We start from the raw sequence: 21,080 nt of genomic DNA on the forward strand, positions 1-21,080 counted from the left end.
CTAATGACTGTCGACCATCCAAATGGACACCGAGCATACGTTCTTGCTCATTTTGTATGATAACGTGTCATCTTCCAGTACATCACAGGTCAGGCAGACAGCTGCTTTTGTCTTGGCTTATTATGGCCACCAGTAACTATTTGGACACATTACATTGATGATATAAAGCAGAATTTACTTTTACCAGTTGCCCGTGATGATTTCTGTAGAATTTCGTAATGCAACAGTGTGAGGCCTAGGGTGCCCCCAAACCTACCGCCCAGAGCTCGGTTTTGGGTGATAATAACATTGGCTCTTGCATTTGCTGTATTTCCACATGGCTGTGCTGGACATTTAGAGAGAAGATGGGACAGAGACAATTTCCTTTGAATTCCAAAAAATAAAGTATTGTTACGATTCGGGGGAGAAGAAAGGTTTTCTCCCTGTTGTGTTTCCTGTGGAGCGTCCCCTGTCTTATTACCAGAGTGCTAAAGGATATGTGGAAGAATCAGACATTAAAGCTGCTGAAAAGAAGTATGGATCCAACAAGTAAGTTTACGTACACGTTAGTACTACCGAGTGGATCTGCCTATTTGGTCAGCTCTATTCTTTTGCTGTGCTTTTTTTATAGAAAGTATATTCTGTAAGACTACATACATACTGGTGTTACACTTTGACGCTTAGAGGCAGATTCAATTGTTCTGGGCATCTAAAAACCCCGTCTAAACGGGACTGTTCGGACGGACAAACAATTGTCACTATTCAGTTGATGTTTGGGCGCACATGTATGTCGTGCCCAAACAGACGGGCTTAGCCATCTAAAATGGCTAAATGTGTCTAAACTCCTGCTTTGGATGTCCAAAGTGCCGAGTTTGCACACATTTCTTTCTTCTTGCACCTCAGACAGCTGTGAGAAAAAAGTGTCCTCTGTGGTTGCTGGGCGCCTCTTTTTCACACTGATCACGCCCATAGATGTCGGATGTAGCCGCGTAAAGCGTAAACCTGACCAAAGTGAAAGTATGAGCGCCTGCCCCCGGGGGGGTGCAAGCTGAAATGCAGACACCAGCAGCAATTCGCACCTGAATGGAGCTACGATTGCATAGCTCTGTTTGAGCACAAACTACTGGCTGTCAGCAGGAAAATAATTGAATATGTCCCTGAGCCTCATTTACTTACAACCAACTCTGGGGCATAAACATTTTTTTTTCTTTTTTTGTTACTGCCGATTGAGTTGTGAGTGAAGCCACTGTGTCTAAAGTGGTGGATTGAGGGCATATAAATGCTAGATAATCTGATTAGGAATATAATGGGGGGAATTCAAATGTTTGAAGAGTCGGTTGGGTGTCAGTTTTTTCCTGTCTATTAAATAGGAAAAAAGACACCCAATTGACTTTTCAAACAATTGAATTCCACCCAATATGTTAGATCTTAACTGCAGCTTAACCCTAACGCCTATATATTTATAATGTTCACATATCACCATTTTGAATATCGATTTAGTAACTACATAAGAGCATGTCATCCCATTCAGACATATTTCATGTAAAGATTCCTCTGGGGCATTGAAGTGTGTCAAAAAGTCCTACTATGATTGGAGAAAATGTTTCCAATCACAAAGATGAATGGACAATCTGTTAAGGCCACAATTATTTTTGTGTGAAATTGGTTATTTTCTCTAATACTATTGACCACTGGTTTCCGAACTGTGCGCCGTGGAACCCTGGGGTGTCTTGGGGTACATTGGGACCAGGACCAATTCACAGTATGTATGGTGAATGTAATAGGCAAAACTAGTGCTTGTGGCTTTACATCATAAAAGATGTGGACAAACGGAAGCTCACCACATAACTGAACCTAAGGATGAACTACTATATAAATACAATTCACTTAATGTAATGTTTTTCCGAGCTTCACAAAAAGAAACCAGGGCTGCTGTCCCCCAAAAAAAGAAAAAGAAAAAAAAAAAGTTTGGTAACCACTACTATACACTACAGGCCAACTATTGGTTGAAGTAACAAAATACTTAAAACAGTATAAACTTGCAAAAAAGACTTCTAATAGAGGAATCTTGTTATACATACACACACACACACACACACACACACACACACACACACACACACACACACACACACACACACACATATATATTTTACAGAGTAAAGGATGTTGATAAAGTTCATTTTTTGTCTGTTAGTGGATAGTGAAGCATCTACTTTATATTTGTTGCTTTTATTAACACTTTAGATACCATTCACTGTTACATTCATTTTATCATACCTCTTACAAAACATTATTATAACATCACATCGGTTATTTGAGGGGGAAAAGCTTACTACTAATTAGAATGAAAAGGTATAGAGACTACATGTTTTAAGAGAAGACCCATCACTTCTGTGTGTAGAGGCAGCAAATCTCCTGTCCCACAATTTTTTATTCTATTTTTGTGTGTGTACTTTAAAGCTAAATAGGTGTGTATTAAGTGACACACTTTTATTTGTACAAAGTATATTATGTTTATGAAAGAAATGTGTACTTCAGACTGAAGGTGGACACTAGGGGAAGATTTCTATGAGTGACGTTGTCTAGTGTTTCCCCCTCTTGGGCCGGGCGGTCGACTGCAGTGCAAATACACTGAGCGATATGATGACCATATTGATCAGTGACGTCACGCTGTGGCCTGGCCGTGCAGGCATCTCTTGGAAGACGGTCCAAATTGAGCTGCATGCACGGTCGACGGCGAGGGTTGTTAACGACCAGCGGGACCGCGCATCGCTCGGCGGTGGCGGTATACACACTTGGCGAGAAACTGAACGACGTCGCTCAGGAAGGGTGACGTTGGTTATTTTCTCGGTAAGTGTGTATGCACCTTTAGAGGCAGTAGTAATCCATGCTTAATAGGGTCGGTCTCTCTTTCATGTATCAGTGTGAGTGGGCAGGATGGGAGGAGTGGGACAGACGGGAAAAAAATAAATTAATACATCTTTTCTCTAACGTCCTAAGTGGATGCTGGGGACTCCGTAAGGACCATGGGGAATAGCGGCTCCGCAGGAGACTGGACACAAAAGTAAAAGCTTTAGGACTACCTGGTGTGCACTGGCTCCTCCCCCTATGACCCTCCTCCAAGCCTCAGTTAGATTTCTGTGCCCGACGAGAAGGGTGCACACTAGGGGCTCTCCTGAGCTTCTTAGTGAAAGTTTTAGTTTAGGTTTTTTATTTTCAGTGAGACCTGCTGGCAACAGGCTCACTGCATCGAGGGACTAAGGGGAGAAGAAGCGAACTCACCTGCGTGCAGAGTGGATTGGGCTTCTTAGGCTACTGGACATTAGCTCCAGAGGGACGATCACAGGCCCAGCCATGGATGGGTCCCAGAGCCGCGCCGCCGGCCCCCTTACAGAGCCAGAAGACAGAAGAGGTCCGGAAAATCGGCGGCAGAAGACGTCCTGTCTTCAACAAGGTAGCGCACAGCACTGCAGCTGTGCGCCATTGCTCTCAGCACACTTCACACTCCGGTCACTGAGGGTGCAGGGCGCTGGGGGGGGGCGCCCTGAGACGCAATAAAACACCTTGGATGGCAAAAAATGCATCACATATAGCTCCTGGGCTATATGGATGAATTTAACCCCTGCCAGAATACATAGAAAAACGGGAGATAAGGCCGCCGATAAGGGGGCGGAGCCTATCTCCTCAGCACACTGGCGCCATTTTCCCTCACAGCTCCGTTGGAGGGAAGCTCCCTGGCTCTCACCTGCAGTCACTACACTACAGAAAGGGTTAAAAAAGAGAGGGGGGGGCACTAATTACGCGCAGTATTAAAGATACAGCAGCTATAAGGGGAAAAACACTTATATAAGGTTATCCCTGTATATATATAGCGCTCTGGTGTGTGCTGGCAAACTCTCCCTCTGTCTCCCCAAAGGGCTAGTGGGGTCCTGTCCTCTATCAGAGCATTCCCTGTGTGTGTGCTGTATGTCGGTACGTTTGTGTCGACATGTATGAGGAGAAAAATGATGTGGAGACGGAGCAGATTGCCTGTAATAGTGATGTCACCCCCTAGGGGGTCGACACCTGAGTGGATGAACTGTTGGAAGGAATTACGTAACAGTGTCAGCTCTGTATAAAAGACAGTGGTTGACATGAGACAGCCGGCTACTCAGCTTGTGCCTGTCCAGACGTCTCATAGGCCGTCAGGGGTTCTAAAGATATAGACGCCGACACGGATACTGACTCCAGTGTCGACGGTGAAGAGACAAATGTGACTTCCAGTAGGGCCACACGTTACATGATTGAGGCAATGCAAAAAAATGTTTTAAACATTTCTGATAATACGAGTACCACCAAAAAGGGGTATTATGTTCGGTGAGGAAAAACTACCTGTAGTTTTCCTGAATCTGAGAAATTAAATGAGGTGTGTGATGATGCGTGGTTTTCCCCCGATAACAACTGATAATTTCTAAAATGTTATTGGCATTATATCCTTTCCCGCCAGAGGTTAGGGTGCGTTGGGAAACACCCCCTAGGGTGGATAAAGCGCTCACACGCTTGTAAGAACAAGGGCTCTACCCTCTCCTGAGATGGCCGCCCTTAAGGATCCTGCTGATAGAAAGCAGGAGGGCATCCTAAAAGGTATTTACACACATACTGGTGTTATACTGCGACCAGCAATCGCCTCAGCCTGGATGTGCAGTGCTGGGTTGGCGTGGTCGGATTCCCTGACTGAAAATATTGATACCCTAGATAGGGACAGTATATTATTGCCTATAGAGCATTTAAAAGATGCATTTCTATATATGTGTGATGCACAGCGGAATATTTGCCGACTGGCATCAAGTCTAAGTGCGTTGTCCATTTCTACCAGTAGAGGGTTATGGACACGACAGTGGTCAGGTGATGCGGATTCCAAACGGCATTTGGAAGTATTGCCTTATTAAGGGGAGGAGTTATTTGGGGTCGGTCTTTCAGACCTGGTGGCCACGGCAACAGCTGGGAAATCCACGTTTGTACCCCAGGTCGCCTCTCAACATGAGAAGACGCCGTATTATCAGGCGCAGTCTTTTCGTGGGCAAGCGGGCAAAAGGTTCCTCATTTCTGCCCCGTGACAGAGGGAGAGGAAAAAGGCTGCAGAAATCAGCCAGTTCCCAGGAACAAAAACCCTCTCCCGCCTCTGCCAAGCCCTCAGTATGACGCTGGGGCTTTACAAGCAGAATCGGGCACGGTGGGGGCTCGTCTCAATGAATTTCAGCGCGCAGTGGGCTCACTCGCAAGTAGACCCCTGGATCCTTCAGGTGATATCTCAGGGGTACAAATTGGAATTCGAAACGTCTCCCCCTCGCCGTTTCCTAAAGTCGGCTTTACCGATGTCTCCTTCTGACAGGGAGACAGTTTTGGAAGCCATTCACAAGCTGTATTCCCAGCAGGTGATAATCAAGGTGTCACAACTGAGGGCCTGAGTTGACGGGAGGCAACCTCAGTTGTAGGGGCTGAGATGTAACGGAACCTGGGAGGTTGTATCAGACCCCTAGACATGTAAGTAACATGTAGAATAACTGCCCGAAGGCGTGACCACGACAACCAGGATAAAAGTCTGATGTTTATTATGACAAACTCCGTAACACAGCAGAAAATAAGAAAACATAAAAGTCAGCAGGGCAATAATACAGTTCCTGGGTACTACAGGGTGGCAAGGGCCACAGGCACTGGTAGTGTGAGACAGTTCTAATAATCTTCTAGTTGGAAAGTCCTTACCAGGCCTGACTGTAGCAATGGAGAGAACCCAGGATCGTACCAGCTGGTGTTCCAGGAAAGGCTGGGCTGCTGAAGGTAAAACGGCTGCTGTGGATACTGGCTGGAACCAGACTGTTGTTGGTACGGAGTGGATACTGGCTGGAACCAGTTAAATAATAAACGAACTTGAGAGCGATGAAATAATAATACCGGTGGAGAGTGGTAAACTGCAGAAAGGACACCGGCCCTTTAAGAGAAGTTGTACACTGCTGGAAGCTCGGCTGGAAGCAGGTGATTGCTGTAGCTGGAAACAGGTGAGTCCAGAATGGATCGGAGAGTCAGGCTACACCGCAGATGGAATGCCGGTGCGGGTCTCTATAGCAGAAGTCTGGAGACAGGAGCTGGAACCTGGAAGACAACCACAGGAGAGAGACAAACTGGAACTAGGTTAGACAACCAAAGCACTGACGCCTTCCTTGTTCAGGCACAGCTTACTTATACCTGCAGCAAGGAAGGGGTTGGCTAGGCAATTATGCAAATCAACAATACAGACAGCAGATTGGTGGAAATGATCAGATGACAAAAACCAAGATGGCTGCGCCCATGCAGACACTTGGAGGGAAGTTTGGTTTGTAATCCATGTGAGAATTGAAACAGTAATGGCGACGCCGGCCACAGGAGACAGGAGACGCCAGACTGACAAGCGCACATTTAACCACGCGGGTACAGCGGAGGCCGCGGCTGATGAAATCACCACTCTGACATTCTGCATGTGGAAACCCAGAAACAGCGGGATCCGGTCCTGGAATGCTGAGCCAGCCTTAGGAGGCATCTGAAGGGTAAGTAATGGCGTCCAGATACCCGGATCGTGACAGCACCCCCCCCTTTAGGAGTGGCCCCAGGACACTTCTTAGGCTTTAAAGGAAACTTTGTGTGGAAATTTCGGACCAAGGCAGGAGCATGGACGTCTGAGGCATTGGTCCAAGAGCGTTCTTCAGGACCATAGCCCTTCCAGTCAATGAGGTATTGTAACTGACCGTAACGGAAACGTGAGTCCAAAATCTTGGCCACCTCGTACTCGACTCCCCGTTGAGTCTGAACTTTGGGAGCTGGAGGAAGTGCGGAATGAAACCGATTCAGGATCAGCGGTTTCAACAAAGAAACATGAAATGTCCTGGGTATTTTCAAGAAGGATGGTAACTGTAACCTGTAGGCAACAGGATTGATGACTTGTTCAATCTTGAAGGGTCCGATGTAGCGAGGTGCAAATTTCATGCTGGGAACTCTCAACCTCAAATTCTTCGTGGACAACCACACACGATCACCCACCTTGAGAGCAGGAACCGCTCTACGCTTCCTATCGGCAAACTTTTTATACCTGAATGAGGCTTTAAGCAGGGCTGCGCGGACGTTCTTCCAGTTATTTGAAAACTGACGCAAGGTGACATCCACTGCTGGAACAGAAGTTGCGGGAAGCGGTTGGAATTCTGGGACTTTAGGGTGGAATCCATAATTAATGAAGAATGGTGTAGAAGAAGATGAGGAATGGTATTGATTGTTGTGGCTGAACTCGGCCCAAGGAAGGAGTTGAACCCAGTCATCTTGAGAGGAAGACACATATATACGGAGGAAGGCCTCCAAGTCCTGATTCACCCTCTCGGTTTGACCATTGGTCTGAGGATGGTAAGCCGTGGAAAACTTTAACTTGACTTGGAGGGCTTGACACAAACTTCGCCAAAATTTGGCTACAAATTGTACTCCACGATCCGAGATGATCTCTTCAGGAAGACCGTGAAGTCGGAAGATCTCTTGTATAAACACTTGAGCCAACTTGGAAGCTGACGGAAGACCGGTGAGAGGGATGAAATGTGCCATCTTGGTGAACCGGTCAACTACCACCCAGATGGTATTAAACTTGTTGCAGATAGGTAGATCGGAAACAAAGTCCATCGACAAATGGGTCCATGGTCGACGGGGAACAGATAATGGAACCAGTTGCCCCGCAGGCGACTGGCGGGAGACTTTGTGTTGGGCACACTTTGGGCAGGAGGCAATAAATTCCATAACGTCCTTTTTCAGAGTTGGCCACCAGTAGGACCTAGAAATAAATTCAAGGGTTTTCTGAATGCCTGTATGTCCAGCAAAACGGGAAGCATGGGCCCAATGCATGAGCTTCTTCCTTAGAACTGGCTTAACAAAACTTTTCCCTGGTGGAGGCGTAGAGTCCATCCCTACCGTGGAGAATGCCAACGGATTAATAATAGGATGCTTGTCTGCAGACTCGGACTCATTTTCTTGCTCCCATGAGCGGGAAAGGGCATCGGCCTTACGATTCTGAGAACCCGGACAGAACTGGAGTTTAAAGTCAAATCTGGAAAAGAAAAGTGCCCATCTGGCCTGACGAGGGTTGAGACATTGTGCGCCTTTGAGATATAAAAGATTTTTGTGGTCGGTAAGTATGGTGATTGAGTGGGAAGCTCCCTCCAACAGGTATCTCCACTCCTCCAGAGCGAGCTTGATGGCTAGCAACTCCTGATCGCCAATGGCATAGTTGCGCTCAGCTGGGGAGAACTTCCGGGAGAAGAAACTGCAAGGATGTAGATGTCCATCTTTGGCCTTCTGGGATAACACTGCTCCTACTCCAACGGAGGAGGCATCTACCTCTAAGATAAAAGGAGAGTCGGTGTCAGGCTGTTTCAGAACTGGTGCAGAGATGAACCGTTGCTTCAGAAGGTGAAAGGCCTGTGTAGCTTCCTCGGACCACTTGGACGGATTAGCACCTTTCTTGGTTAATGCAGTGATAGGCGCCACAATGGTGGAAAAGTCTCGTATAAATTTTCTATAATAATTGGCGAACCCTAAGAACCTCTGGACCCCTTTGAGGCTTAAGGGTATAGGCCAATTCTGGATTGCTTGGAGTTTCTCAGGATCCATCTCTAGTCCGGAACCGGACACAATGTAACCTAGAAACGGAATGGTTTTAACTTCAAACACACACTTCTCCAATTTACAATAGAGGTGATTGACACGGAGACGGGAAAGAACCTCTTTTACCCAGAAACGATGATCTTCGAGATTATTAGCAAAGATGAGGATGTCGTCTAGATAAACCACGACATGGCGGTACAAGATGTCCCTGAAGATCTCATTCACGAAGTGCTGGAAGACTGCTGGAGCGTTGCTCAATCCGAAGGGCATGACGAGGTACTCATAATGTCCGTCACGGGTGTTAAAGGCGGTCTTCCACTCGTCACCCTCACGGATTCGGATGAGATTGTAGGCACCCCTCAAGTCCAGCTTTGTGAAAATGGTTGCACCACTAACTCTATCAAAGAGCTCAGTAATCAGGGGTAAAGGGTATCGGTTCTTGACGGTAATGTCGTTCAGACCCCTGTAGTCGATGCACGGACGCAGACCACCGTCTTTCTTCTTAACGAAGAAGAAGCCTGCGCCGGCTGGAGAAGAAGATGGTCGGATGAAACCCTTCGCCAGGTTCTCTTTGATGTACTCTTCCATGGAGTGTGTCTCGGGCAGAGACAACGGATAAGTTCGGCCTCGCGGTGGAACCTTCCCTGGAATGAGGTCGATTGGGCAGTCCCATTCTCTATGAGGAGGAAGGATATCAGCAGAGGCTTTACTGAACACATCCGTGAAGTCTTGATATGGAGGAGGCGGAACATCAGTTGACCTGGGGAAGGAAGAACAAACAGGAAGAACTTTGGCTAAACAAGTCTCAGCACAGGAGGGACCCCATGCCAGTATTTGCGTAGTCGTCCAGTCAATTGATGGGTTGTGGAGACGGAGCCATGGAAGGCCTAAAACCACTGGATGTGTGGCTCTTGGAATCACTAAAAAAGAAATATACTCAGAATGAAGAACTCCCACTCTCAGACGAACTGGAAGAGTCCTTAAGGAAATGACTGCGTCAAAAATCTTGCTGCCATCCACGGCAGTCAAAGAGATGGACGAGGACAGTCTCTCGGTGGGTAGGGACCACCGTTTAACATAAGCTTCGGTTATGAAATTCCCAGCTGCTCCGGAATCAAGGAGGGCAATGACGTTCCTGTAACGTTGAGCAATTTGGAGCGACACTGGGAGGTTACAGTCATGAGGAGATGGAGAGGAGATCATCACTCCTAGCCGGCCCTCTCCTTGGCGAACTAGGATCTGGAGTCCCGGACGTTTGGGACAGGCATTGATAGTGTGCGACGGAGCTGCACAGTAGAGACAGAGAGACTCAGAGAGACGTTTTCGGCGCTCAGCAGGAGATAGACGGGAACGACTAATTTGCATAGGCTCATCCTTGGATGGAGATGGTTGACGAGAAGGAGGAGCAGAAGATTTAGGAGTAGATGATCTTCCTCGCTCGGTTGCTCTCTCTCTAAAACGTAGATCAACCTTCGTGCAAAGAGAAATTAGCTCATCCAACTTAGAGGGCAAGTCTCTGGTAGCTAACTCATCCTTGATGCGTTCTGATAAGCCATGCCAGAATGCAGCATACAGGGCCTCGTCGTTCCATGCCAGTTCGGATGCCAGGATTTTAAACTGTATAAGATACTGTCCCACGGTACGTGTTCCCTGGCGTAAACGAAGAATCTCAGATGAAGCAGATGTTATCCGGCCTGGCTCGTCGAAGATGCGCCTGAATGTAGCTACAAAGTCAGTATAGGAGGATAGCAGGGGATCAGACTTCTCCCATAAAGGTGATGCCCAGTCAAGGGCTGAGCCACTGAGAAGGGAGATGATATAGGCAATTTTGGTACGGTCACTGAAGAAATTGCCAGGTAGAAGCTCAAAGTGGATTTCACATTGATTGAGAAATCCCCTGCAGAACCTTGGAGATCCATCAAATTTTGCTGGCGTTGGAAGATGAAAATGTGGACTGGAAATGGGTAAGGTGGGTGGGGTTACAGCTGGTGTCACTGTAGTGGACGCACCGGACGTGCCAGGTCCACGGAGGGTCGTTTGAATCCCATCCAGCCGTGTGGAGAGATCCTGGAGACAGCGGATGATGTGGCCCTGTGCAGCCTCCTGATGTTCAAGTCGGGCTGCCAGTTCTTGCATCGGCCTGGCCGCTTGATCCTGGTCTCCGGCTGGATTCATTAGGTCAGTGCTTACTGTCACAACTGAGGGCCTGAGTTGACGGGAGGCAACCTCAGTTGTAGGGGCTGAGATGTAACGGAACCTGGGAGGTTGTATCAGACCCCTAGACATGTAAGTAACATGTAGAATAACTGCCCGAAGGCGTGACCACGACAACCAGGATAAAAGTCAATGATGTTTATTATGACAAACTCCGTAACACAGCAGAAAATAAGAAAACATAAAAGTCAGCAGGGCAATAATACAGTTCCTGGGTACTACAGGGTGGCAAGGGCCACAGGCACTGGTAGTGTGAGACAGTTCTAATAATCTTCTAGTTGGAAAGTCCTTACCAGGCCTGACTGTAGCAATGGAGAGAACCCAGGATCGTACCAGCTGGTGTTCCAGGAAAGGCTGGGCTGCTGAAGGTAAAACGGCTGCTGTGGATACTGGCTGGAACCAGACTGTTGTTGGTACGGAGTGGATACTGGCTGGAACCAGTTAAATAATAAACGAACTTGAGAGCGATGAAATAATAATACCGGTGGAGAGTGGTAAACTGCAGAAAGGACACCGGCCCTTTAAGGGAAGCTGTACACTGCTGGAAGCTGGGCTGGAAGCAGGTGATTGACTTGAGAGCGATGAAATAATAATACCGGTGGAGAGTGGTAAACTGCAGAAAGGACACCGGCCCTTTAAGAGAAGTTGTACACTGCTGGAAGCTCGGCTGGAAGCAGGTGATTGCTGTAGCTGGAAACAGGTGAGTCCAGAATGGATCGGAGAGTCAGGCTACACCGCAGATGGAATGCTGGTGCGGGTCTCTATAGCAGAAGTCTGGAGACAGGAGCTGGAACCTGGAAGACAACCACAGGAGAGAGACAAACTGGAACTAGGTTAGACAACCAAAGCACTGACGCCTTCCTTGTTCAGGCACAGCTTACTTATACCTGCAGCAAGGAAGGGGTTGGCTAGGCAATTATGCAAATCAACAATACAGACAGCAGATTGGTGGAAATGATCAGATGACAAAAACCAAGATGGCTGCGCCCATGCAGACACTTGGAGGGAAGTTTGGTTTGTAATCCATGTGAGAATTGAAACAGTAATGGCGACGCCGGCCACAGGAGACAGGAGACGCCAGACTGACAAGCGCACATTTAACCACGCGGGCACAGCGGAGGCCGCGGCTGATGAAATCACCACTCTGACATTCTGCATGTGGAAACCCAGAAACAGCGGGATCCGGTCCTGGAATGCTGAGCCAGCCTTAGGAGGCATCTGAAGGGTAAGTAATGGCGTCCAGATACCCGGATCGTGACACAAGGTACCCCTCCTGCAACAGGGAACGGGGTATTATTCCACACTGTTGTGGTACCGAAGCCGGACGGCTCGGTGAGACCGATTCTAAATCTAAAATCTTTGAACACTTACATACAGAGGTTCAAATTCAAGATTGAGTCACTCAGAGCAGTGATTGCGAACCTGGAAGAAGAGGACTACATGATGTCTCGGGACATCAAGGATGCTTACCTTCATGTCCAAATTTACCCTTCTCACCAAGGGTACCTCAGGTTTATGGTACAGAACTGTCACTAGCAGTTTCAGACGCTGCCGTATGGATGGTCCACGGCACCCCGGGTCTTTACCAAGGTAATGGCCGAAATGATGATACTCCTTCGAAGGAAGGGAATTTTAGTTATCCCTTACTTGGACGATTCCCTGATAAGGGTAAGATCCAGGGAACAGTTGGAGGTCGGTGTAGCACTATCTCAGGTAGTGTTGCGGCAGCACGATTGAATTCTCAATATTCCAAAATCGCAGCTGATTCCGACGACTCGTCTTCTGTTCTTAGGGATGATCCTGGACACAGTTCAGAAAAAGGTGTTTCTCCCGGAGGAGAAAGTCAGGGAGTTATCCGAGCTAGTCGGGAACCTCCTATAACCGAACCAAGTCTCGGTACATCAATGAGATGGTTCTGGGAAAAATGGTGGCTTCCTATGAAGCAATCCCATTCGGCAGATTCCACGCAAGAACTTTCCAGTGGGACCTGCTGGACAAATGGTCCGGGTCGCATCTTCAGATGCATCAGCGGATAACCCTGTCACCAAGAACAAGGGTGTCCCTCCTGTGATGGTTGCAGAGTACTCATCTTCTAGAGGGCCGCACATTCAGGACTGGTTCCTGGTGACCACGGATGCCAGCCTGCGAGGCTGGGGAGCAGTCACACAGGGAAGGAATTTCCAGAGCTTATGGTCAAGCCTGGAGACATCACTTCACATAAATATCCTGAAGCTAAGGGTCATTAACAATGCTCTAAGCTCAGCAAGACCTCTGCTTCAAGGTCACCCGGAGTTGATCCATTCGGACAACATCACGGCAGTCACCCACGTAAACAGACAGGGTGACACAAGAAGCAGAAGGGCAATGGCAGAAGCTGCAAGGATTCTTCGCTGGGCGGAAAATCATGTGATAGCACTGTCAGCAGTATTCATTCCGGGAGTGGACGACCTCCACCCGGGAGAGTGGGGACATCACTCAGAAGTCTTCCACATGTTTATAAAACTCGACAAGTATTGCGCCAGGTCAAGGGACCCTCAGGCAATAGCTGTAGACGCTCTGGTAACACAGTGGGTGTACCAGTCAGTGTATGTGTTCCCTCCTCTGCCTCTCATAACCAAGGTACTGAGAATTATAAGATGGAGAGAAGTAAGCACTATATTCGTGGCTCCGGATTGGCCAAGAAGGACTTGGTAACCGGAACTTCAAGAGATGCTCACGGAGGATCCGTGGCCTCTACCTCTAAGAAGGGACCTGCTCCAGCAAGGACCCTGTCTGTTCCAAGACTTACCGCGGCTGCGTTTAACGGCAGGGCGGTTGAACGCCGGATCCTGAAGGAAAAAGGCATTCCGGATGAAGTCATCCCTATCCTGATCAAAGCCAGGAAAGATATAACCGCAAAACATTATCACCGCATTTGGCGAAAATGTGTTGCGTGGTGCGAGGCCAGTAAGGCCCCGACGGAGGAATTTTCAACTAGGTCGATTCCTACATTTCCTGCAAACAGGAGTGTCTATGGGCCTGAAATGGGGGTCCATTAAGGTTCAAATTTCGGCCCTGTCAATTTTCTTCCAAAAAGAACTAGCTTCAGTCCCTGAAGTTCAGACGTTTGTGAAAGGGGTACTGTATATACAGCCTCCTTTTGTGCCTCCAGTGGCACCTTGGGATCTAAATGTAGTTTTTGGGTTCCAAAAGTCACATTGGTTTGAACCACTTAAATATGTGGAGTTAAAATATCTCACATGGAAAGTGGTCATGCTGTTGGCCCTGGCCTGGGCCAGGTGCGTGTCAGAATTGGCGGCTTTATCCTGTAAAAGCCCTTATCTGATTTTCCATTCGGACAGGGCGGAATTGAGGACTTGTCCTCAGTTTCTCCCTAAGGTGTTTTTCAGCGTTTCACCTGAATCAACCTATTGTGGTGCCTGCGGCTACTAGGGACTTGGAGGACAAGTTGCTGGACGTTGTCATAGCCCTGGAAAATATAGGTTTCCAGGATGGCTGGAGTCAGAAAATCTGACTCGTTGTTTATTTTGTATGCACCCAACAAGCTGGGTGCTCCTGCTTCTAAGCAGACTATTGCTCGTTGGATTTGTAGTACAATTCAGCTTGCACATTCTGTGGCAGGCCTGCCACAGCCAAAATCTGTAAAAGCCCATTCCACAAGGAAGGTGGGCTCATCTTGGGCGGCTGCCCGAGGGGTCTCGGCTTTACAACTTTGCCGAGCAGCTACTTGGTCAGGAGCAAATACGTTTGTAAAATTCTACAAATTTGATACCCTGGCTGAGGAGGACCTGGAGTTCTCTCATTTGGTGCTGCAGAGTCATCCGCACTCTCCCGTCCGTTTGGGAGCTTTGGTATAATCCCCATGGTCCTTACGGAGTCCCCAGCATCCACTTAGGACGTTAGAGAAAATAAGAATTTACTTACCGATAATTCTATTTCTCGTAGTCCGTAGTGGATGCTGGGCGCCCATCCCAAGTGCGGATTGTCTGCAATACTGGTACATAGTTATTGTTACCAAAAAAATCGGGTTATTATTGTTGTGAGCCATCTTTTCAGAGGCTCCTCTGTTATCATGCTGTTAACTGGGTTCAGATCACAGGTTATACGGTGTGATTGGTGTGGCTGGTATGAGTCTTACCCGGGATTCAAAATCCTTCCTTATTGTGTACGCTCGTCCGGGCACAGTATCCTAACTGAGGCTTGGAGGAGGGTCATAGGGGGAGGAGCCAGTGCACACCAGGTAGTCCTAAAGCTTTTACTTTTGTGCCCAGTCTCCTGCGGAGCCGCTATTCCCCATGGTCCTTACGGAGTCCCCAGCATCCACTACGGACTACGAGAAATAGAATTATCGGTAAGTAAATTCTTATTTTTTTTATTTATAGAAATGTTACATTCTGGATTAATAAATGCTTTTTTGCCCTTTACAGTCTACGTGGCGTCCCTATATATTATTGTCTTCTTTCCCCAGAGCTGAAATGGTGGTCCCGGATTTCTTACATCTCTTTAAAGAGAGGGCTATTGCCCCCTTCTTTGTGTTTCAGGTAAAGTGCAATATTCTGTCTTCTTCTAGACAAGACATAAAATTATGTTTGCAGTTGGTTCTGTCACATTTATATATTTATAATTCAGGGAATTATTGACTGAAATTAGGTTTTTAATATTTTCTGGATTGCTGCATTGCCTAGAAAGTTCGGACTGAATACAGTATTCAACAGAAAACATTGGGGGTAATTCAGACCTGACTGCCAGGGTTTGTTTTTTGCACAGATAGTCGCCGCCTAGAGAGGGAGGGTATTAGCTGTGTGCAGGTGTGCTATCGCATGTGTAGCAGAACTGCACAAACAGAAGTTTGTGCAGTTTCTGCTCAGGCCAGGACTTACTTATCCGCTGCGATGATCTGGGCCGGAGCTGACGTCAGAATCCCTCCCTCCAAACGCCTGGTCCCTCCTGGGTTTGCCCGGACACTCCTTTAAAACGGTCAGTTGCCACCCACAAATGCCCTCTTCCTGTCAATCTCCTTACGATCGCCGGCGAAGCCCATTGCTGCGGATTGTCACACCTGTGCATTGCGGTGCATGCGCAGTTCAGATCTGATCGCAGACTGTAAAAAAACGCAGCCTAGCGATCAGGTCTGAATCGGCCCCATTGTTGGAAAACTACATGTACAGCATTCTCTGCCAACCAGCTTTACTAACGAGAGTGCACGTGTGATTCCCCACTTGTTCCTGGTAGGTGTTCTGTGTGGGGCTGTGGTGCCTGGACGAATACTGGTATTACAGCGTCTTCACCCTCTTTATGCTGGTGGCGTTTGAAGCTTCACTGGTCCAGCAGCAGTTGAGGAACTTGTCTGAGATCAGGAAGATGGGGAACAAACCGTATATGATTCAGGTGAGAGGACTGTGTTGTTTCCCATGTCACTTGGGTGTTTGTGCCTCCTAAAACTGAAGTTAGGGTTACACTTCTGGCTGGTGATGTGCAGTGTGGCATGCATCAGATTTACCTGCCTCACACTGTGACCTACAAGGAATGCTGGGTTTTATTGCCACACTTAAAGAGGGACCCATTCATTGCTAGTTATGTAGCTTAATTACAGGATTTATTTGTTTACTGTACGTTACAGTGTGGTAAATAGAAGGGTTGGACCCCAGTTACAAGCACAGTAAAGTGAAGCTTCAGCAGTAATTCCCTGGTTTATGAGATTTGTACAGCTTTGAATAGATGGGTTGGGACTTTACATCAATCTTCATACAGGAAATATGACAGGGAAATGCAATACAGTAATATACAATGCATTGCATTGCAGCCCCCCCACACTTGCATGGTGACAGAAAACTATAAACAGGCTAATAAATACAAAGCCTGAAATAAATATATACTTGCTGTATATTGACTTAAAATGGTATTTCTTCTTTCTCTTTCATCCACTAGGGGACACTGGAGTCCTATACAGTAGGGGTGTGAAGCCTTGAACCGGAGGTGTGGCACAATCTTAAATTAGCATTGTCTGCACAGCCGGCTCCTCCCCCTTCACATCCCTCACCCCTCAGTTTGAAAAATTGTGCTGGAGGCACAATACGTGGAGCACTTGAGCTCCTGACAAAAACTAACAGGGGGGCTGCGTAACCCTAATAAACGGGGGACAAAGCTACTTCAGGTCAGAGAGACAAAGATCCCTATTGAAGGGACATGCATCTCTCCACAGGAGATCCTCCAAAATAGTGAGTACTGGTCGTATAAATTAGACTAGGGTCTTTCAGTAGTAAAAGTTTTTTTTTTTTTTTTCCTTCCTATTATAGCTTGCTGTTAACTCCCCTTTATAGAACCTGATAGGAAAGGGCAGAGCAGACAGAGTATGGCTGGCGCGTGGGAGCCCTAGTGCGGCGTGGGAGTTCTCTCAGTGACTCACCCTGTCTTTCCCTGTCAGCAATAGCAGCAGGTGTTTAAGCCCATCGCCGGAGGGGAACACAGGCGCCGCTACGGGAGACGGACCCGTCGCGCACGCCAGCCGGGGGCTCCGGGGTGCGCTGCACATGGGGGAAGACTCAGTACAGAGAGAGAGCACAGGCGCCGCTACGAGAGACGGACCCGTCGCGCGCTGTGTAGCGGCCACAGGGGACCATTAAATGCAAAGGCACTAGATTAAAATCAGTGCGGCACACATATATATATTTTTATTTTTATTATAGGAAGGACATTTTACGTTTTGGCGCCAGGCTGAGGTGAGGAATGGGTCCTCCCCCCTCCCCCACCAGTAGTGTACATAGGAAGTAGAAAAACTCCCCCTGCTGCACGGCCTGGATAGAACAGGCATTAAAATAGTAGAGAGTGTTAGGCAACAGCTCCCTCTGCTGGTGAAATGTATATTATACAATATGAGGATCTCCTGAAAAGTAATCAGACTTTACAAATTTATATTTTCAAGGGACGTCTCTTTCAAAGATCACGGAGAAAATACACGGAAGCAAGCCAACTCTAACATCGTAGCTGATTACAGTTGGGGTGTGAGGGTTGCGAGTCGGCTGGTGTTTTATTTAATTTTTTTTTTTTTTTTTTTTTTTGAACTGTTCCTTTTATAAAAGGGGACAGGTAATTCCAGCCGGATCCAATACCTTCGCTTCCGTCATCTCGCAGTCTTTCTCTTCCTAGTTTAAAGGGTGAAAGCGCTGCGTAATACCCTGATAGAGGGTTTTAAAATAACAAAAACAGCATGTCTAAGGCTACCAAGACCTCAAAGACCTGCTATGTATGTACGAAATGTAACAAGAAGAGCACGCGGGTCGGCAGCTCCGGGGTGTGCGACTCCTGCTTAGACAAGGACGCTCTACCTGGGAGCAGTGCTCTGGCTAAGGCATGGGAGGACAACCTTGCTAATAGAATCTCCAAGGAAATGGCAGAATCCCGCAAACAGCAATCGGAATGGGCTGCGGGATTCTCAAAGACAATGGAGGAATTTCTCATCAAATTAACGCCGCCCGCACACGCTGAGACGACTGTGCGCAAGGCTGTTAAAAGAACTCTTCCTATTATACCAGAATCGGAGGAGGAAGAGGGTTTTCTTCCGGATACGGAAGAAGGTGAGTTAATTGAACCCATCCTAGACGCTGATTTTCCTGAAGAAGACTCTGCGATCTCGGGTCTGGATTCCTTAATTGACACAGTAAAGGACATCCTAAGCTTTAAGGAAGCGGAAATCCGGGAGCCGGAAGAATTCGATTTGTTCGAATCCCAGAAGCCGCGTTCAGCAGAGTTTCCCATTCCTAAATCCCTCCAATCTCAGATGGAAGAGGCTTGGAAACAACCTGACAAACGTTTTCAATTTCCGAAACGGTTTCAGGTAACTTACCCCTTACCTAGGGGTGTAATGGACAAGTGGGAATCTCCGCCGGTAGTGGATGCTTCCCTAGGAAGGTTGTCAAAGAAGACAATCTTGCCAATTCCTAACGTAACTACTTTAAAGGATGCGTCCGGACGTAAAGTTGAGACTGCGTTAAAATCAATATTTGTAGCAGCAGGTGCAGCGCAGAGACCTGCGATCGTCTGTGCTTGGGTCAACAAGGCCATGGGTGCATGGTCCGGCCGTATAGTGCAAACTATTGAGGAGGAAAATAGCTTAGAAGAGATTACACAGTTGGCGGAACACATTCGGGAATCTGCTACATACTTGTGTCAAGCTTCTAAGGATATTAGCAGAATAGCATCACGCATATCTGTATCGGCTAGGAGGATTTTATGGCTCAGAGAATGGCAAGGAGACTCTGACACCAAGAAGGCGGTAGAATCCATTCCCTTTGGGGGTGAAATGCTGTTAGGACCAGAGCTGGACAAGTGGATTTCGCAGGCTACAGCGGGGAAGTCCACTTTTCTGCCTACGCCTTATACGAGAACCGCTCCACAAACTAGGAGAGGTTATTCGGGACCATCGTTTACTTCATTTAGATCAGTCCTTTCGAGCCCGAGGTAGGGGTTTCGGTACACAAGCACGCGGGGGCAGAGGTAGAGGCCGCTCGCAGGCAGCAACAAGAAAGCAGGATAAACCTGCTGACAAGACCGTGGCATGACAGCCTCCCAGCTCACCTGGGGTCCCCCTTGGTGGGCGGCCGACTGGAAGGTTTTCAGGACATCTGGGCCAAAACCTCACCGGGGCTTTGGGTGAACAACCTAATCTCTCAGGGATACAAACTGGAATTTCAACAGAGGCCTCACAGTCAGTTTTTTACAACAGGATTGCCTCAGTGCCCTCAAAAAGCAAGGGCACTACGGGCAGCAATTCAAAAATTACTACAAGCAGAGGTCATTATTCCGGTTCCCGCTTCTCAGAGAGGAACGGGGTTCTATTCCAATCTTTTTGTCGTGCCAAAACCAGACGGGACGGTCAGACCAATTCTCAATTTAAAAGTTTTCAACCAGTTTTTAAAAGTCTACAGATTCAAGATGGAATCAATCCAATCAGTTATTGCAGGCTTAGAACCAAGCGAGTTCATGGTATCCATGGACATAAAGGATGCATATCTGCATATCCCAATCTGGACTCCTCACCAGGCTTACTTACGGTTCGCACTGGTGGCGGAGCACTACCAATTCCGGGCCTTGCCGTTCGGTCTAGCGTCAGCCCCAAGAATTTTCACAAAGATCATGGCGATAATGGTGGCAGGACTAAGACTGTTGGGGGTCACGATTATACCTTATCTGGACGATTTACTGATCAAAGCTCCATCTCAGAATCGACTGCTCAAGGATGTTCAGACATCCCATCAATTTCTATTTCAACATGGATGGATTGTCAATTTCAAAAAGTCCAACCTCATACCGACTCAACGGATCCAATTCCTCGGTCTCATCTTGGACACGGTCCTCTTACGTGTGTTCCTCCCAGAGAACAAGGTACAGGACCTACAGAGATTAGTGGCTCAGGTACTGAGGACGCAGACCGTTTCTCTGCACCTCTGTGTGCAACTTCTCGGGAAGATGGTGGCGTCGTTCGAAGCTCTCCAGTACGGCAGACTTCATTCACGACCATTCCAAATGAACCTCATTGCTCAGGGAGCAGGCTCACACTGGCTTCTCCATCGGAAAATTCGATTTCAACCACAAGTAAGGGTCTCCTTGATATGGTGGTCTTCACACAAGAACCTTACAGCCGGCAAGAAATGCGGCATTTGGGATTGGAAGATCTTGACGACAGACGCCAGTCTCAGAGGTTGGGGAGCCATCCTAGACGACCATCAGTTTCAGGGACGATGGACGCTACAGGAAAGCAAATTACCCATAAATATCCTCGAACTAAGAGCAGTCTACAATGCCCTTCACTTAGCAGAAGACCTAGTCATGAATCAAAACATCAGGATTCAGTCAGACAATGTCACGACGACGGCTTACATAAACAGTCAAGGAGGAACAAAGAGCAGGATGGCGTTGAAGGAGGCCACAAAGATCTGGTTGTGGGCAGAAAGACGAGACATCATTCTCTCCGCAGTGTTCATTCCAGGTGTGGAGAACTGGGAAGCAGATTACCTCAGTCGACAGGACATGCATCCGGGGGAGTGGTGCCTTCATCCACGGATTTTCAACATGATTGTGAGAAGATGGGGCCTACCTCAGGTGGACCTAATGGCGTCTCGACAAAACCATCAGCTGCCCAGATATGTGTCAAGAACTCGAGATCCAGCAGCAGAAGGAGTGGACGCATTGACACTTCCGTGGTGTTACAGAAAAGTTTACATATTTCCACCATTCCC

The 21,080-nt window shown here is 47.7% G+C and overlaps 1 protein-coding gene across 1 annotated transcript in view; it reads left to right on the top strand.

Moving 5' to 3' along the window:
• ATP13A1 (ATPase 13A1) overlaps positions 1-21,080 on the top strand; it is a 221,407-nt gene that overhangs the window by 11,078 nt on the left and 189,249 nt on the right. The window contains exons 3-5 of the mRNA XM_063931515.1: positions 338-528; positions 15,314-15,386; positions 16,078-16,233. Of these exons, the coding sequence (XP_063787585.1) occupies positions 338-528; positions 15,314-15,386; positions 16,078-16,233 (420 nt within the window). The remainder of the gene's footprint in view (positions 1-337; positions 529-15,313; positions 15,387-16,077; positions 16,234-21,080) is intronic.

The sequence above is a fragment of the Pseudophryne corroboree genome, chromosome 6 (genome assembly GCF_028390025.1).
Source record: "Pseudophryne corroboree isolate aPseCor3 chromosome 6, aPseCor3.hap2, whole genome shotgun sequence".
NCBI classification, from domain to species: Eukaryota; Metazoa; Chordata; class Amphibia; order Anura; family Myobatrachidae; genus Pseudophryne; species Pseudophryne corroboree.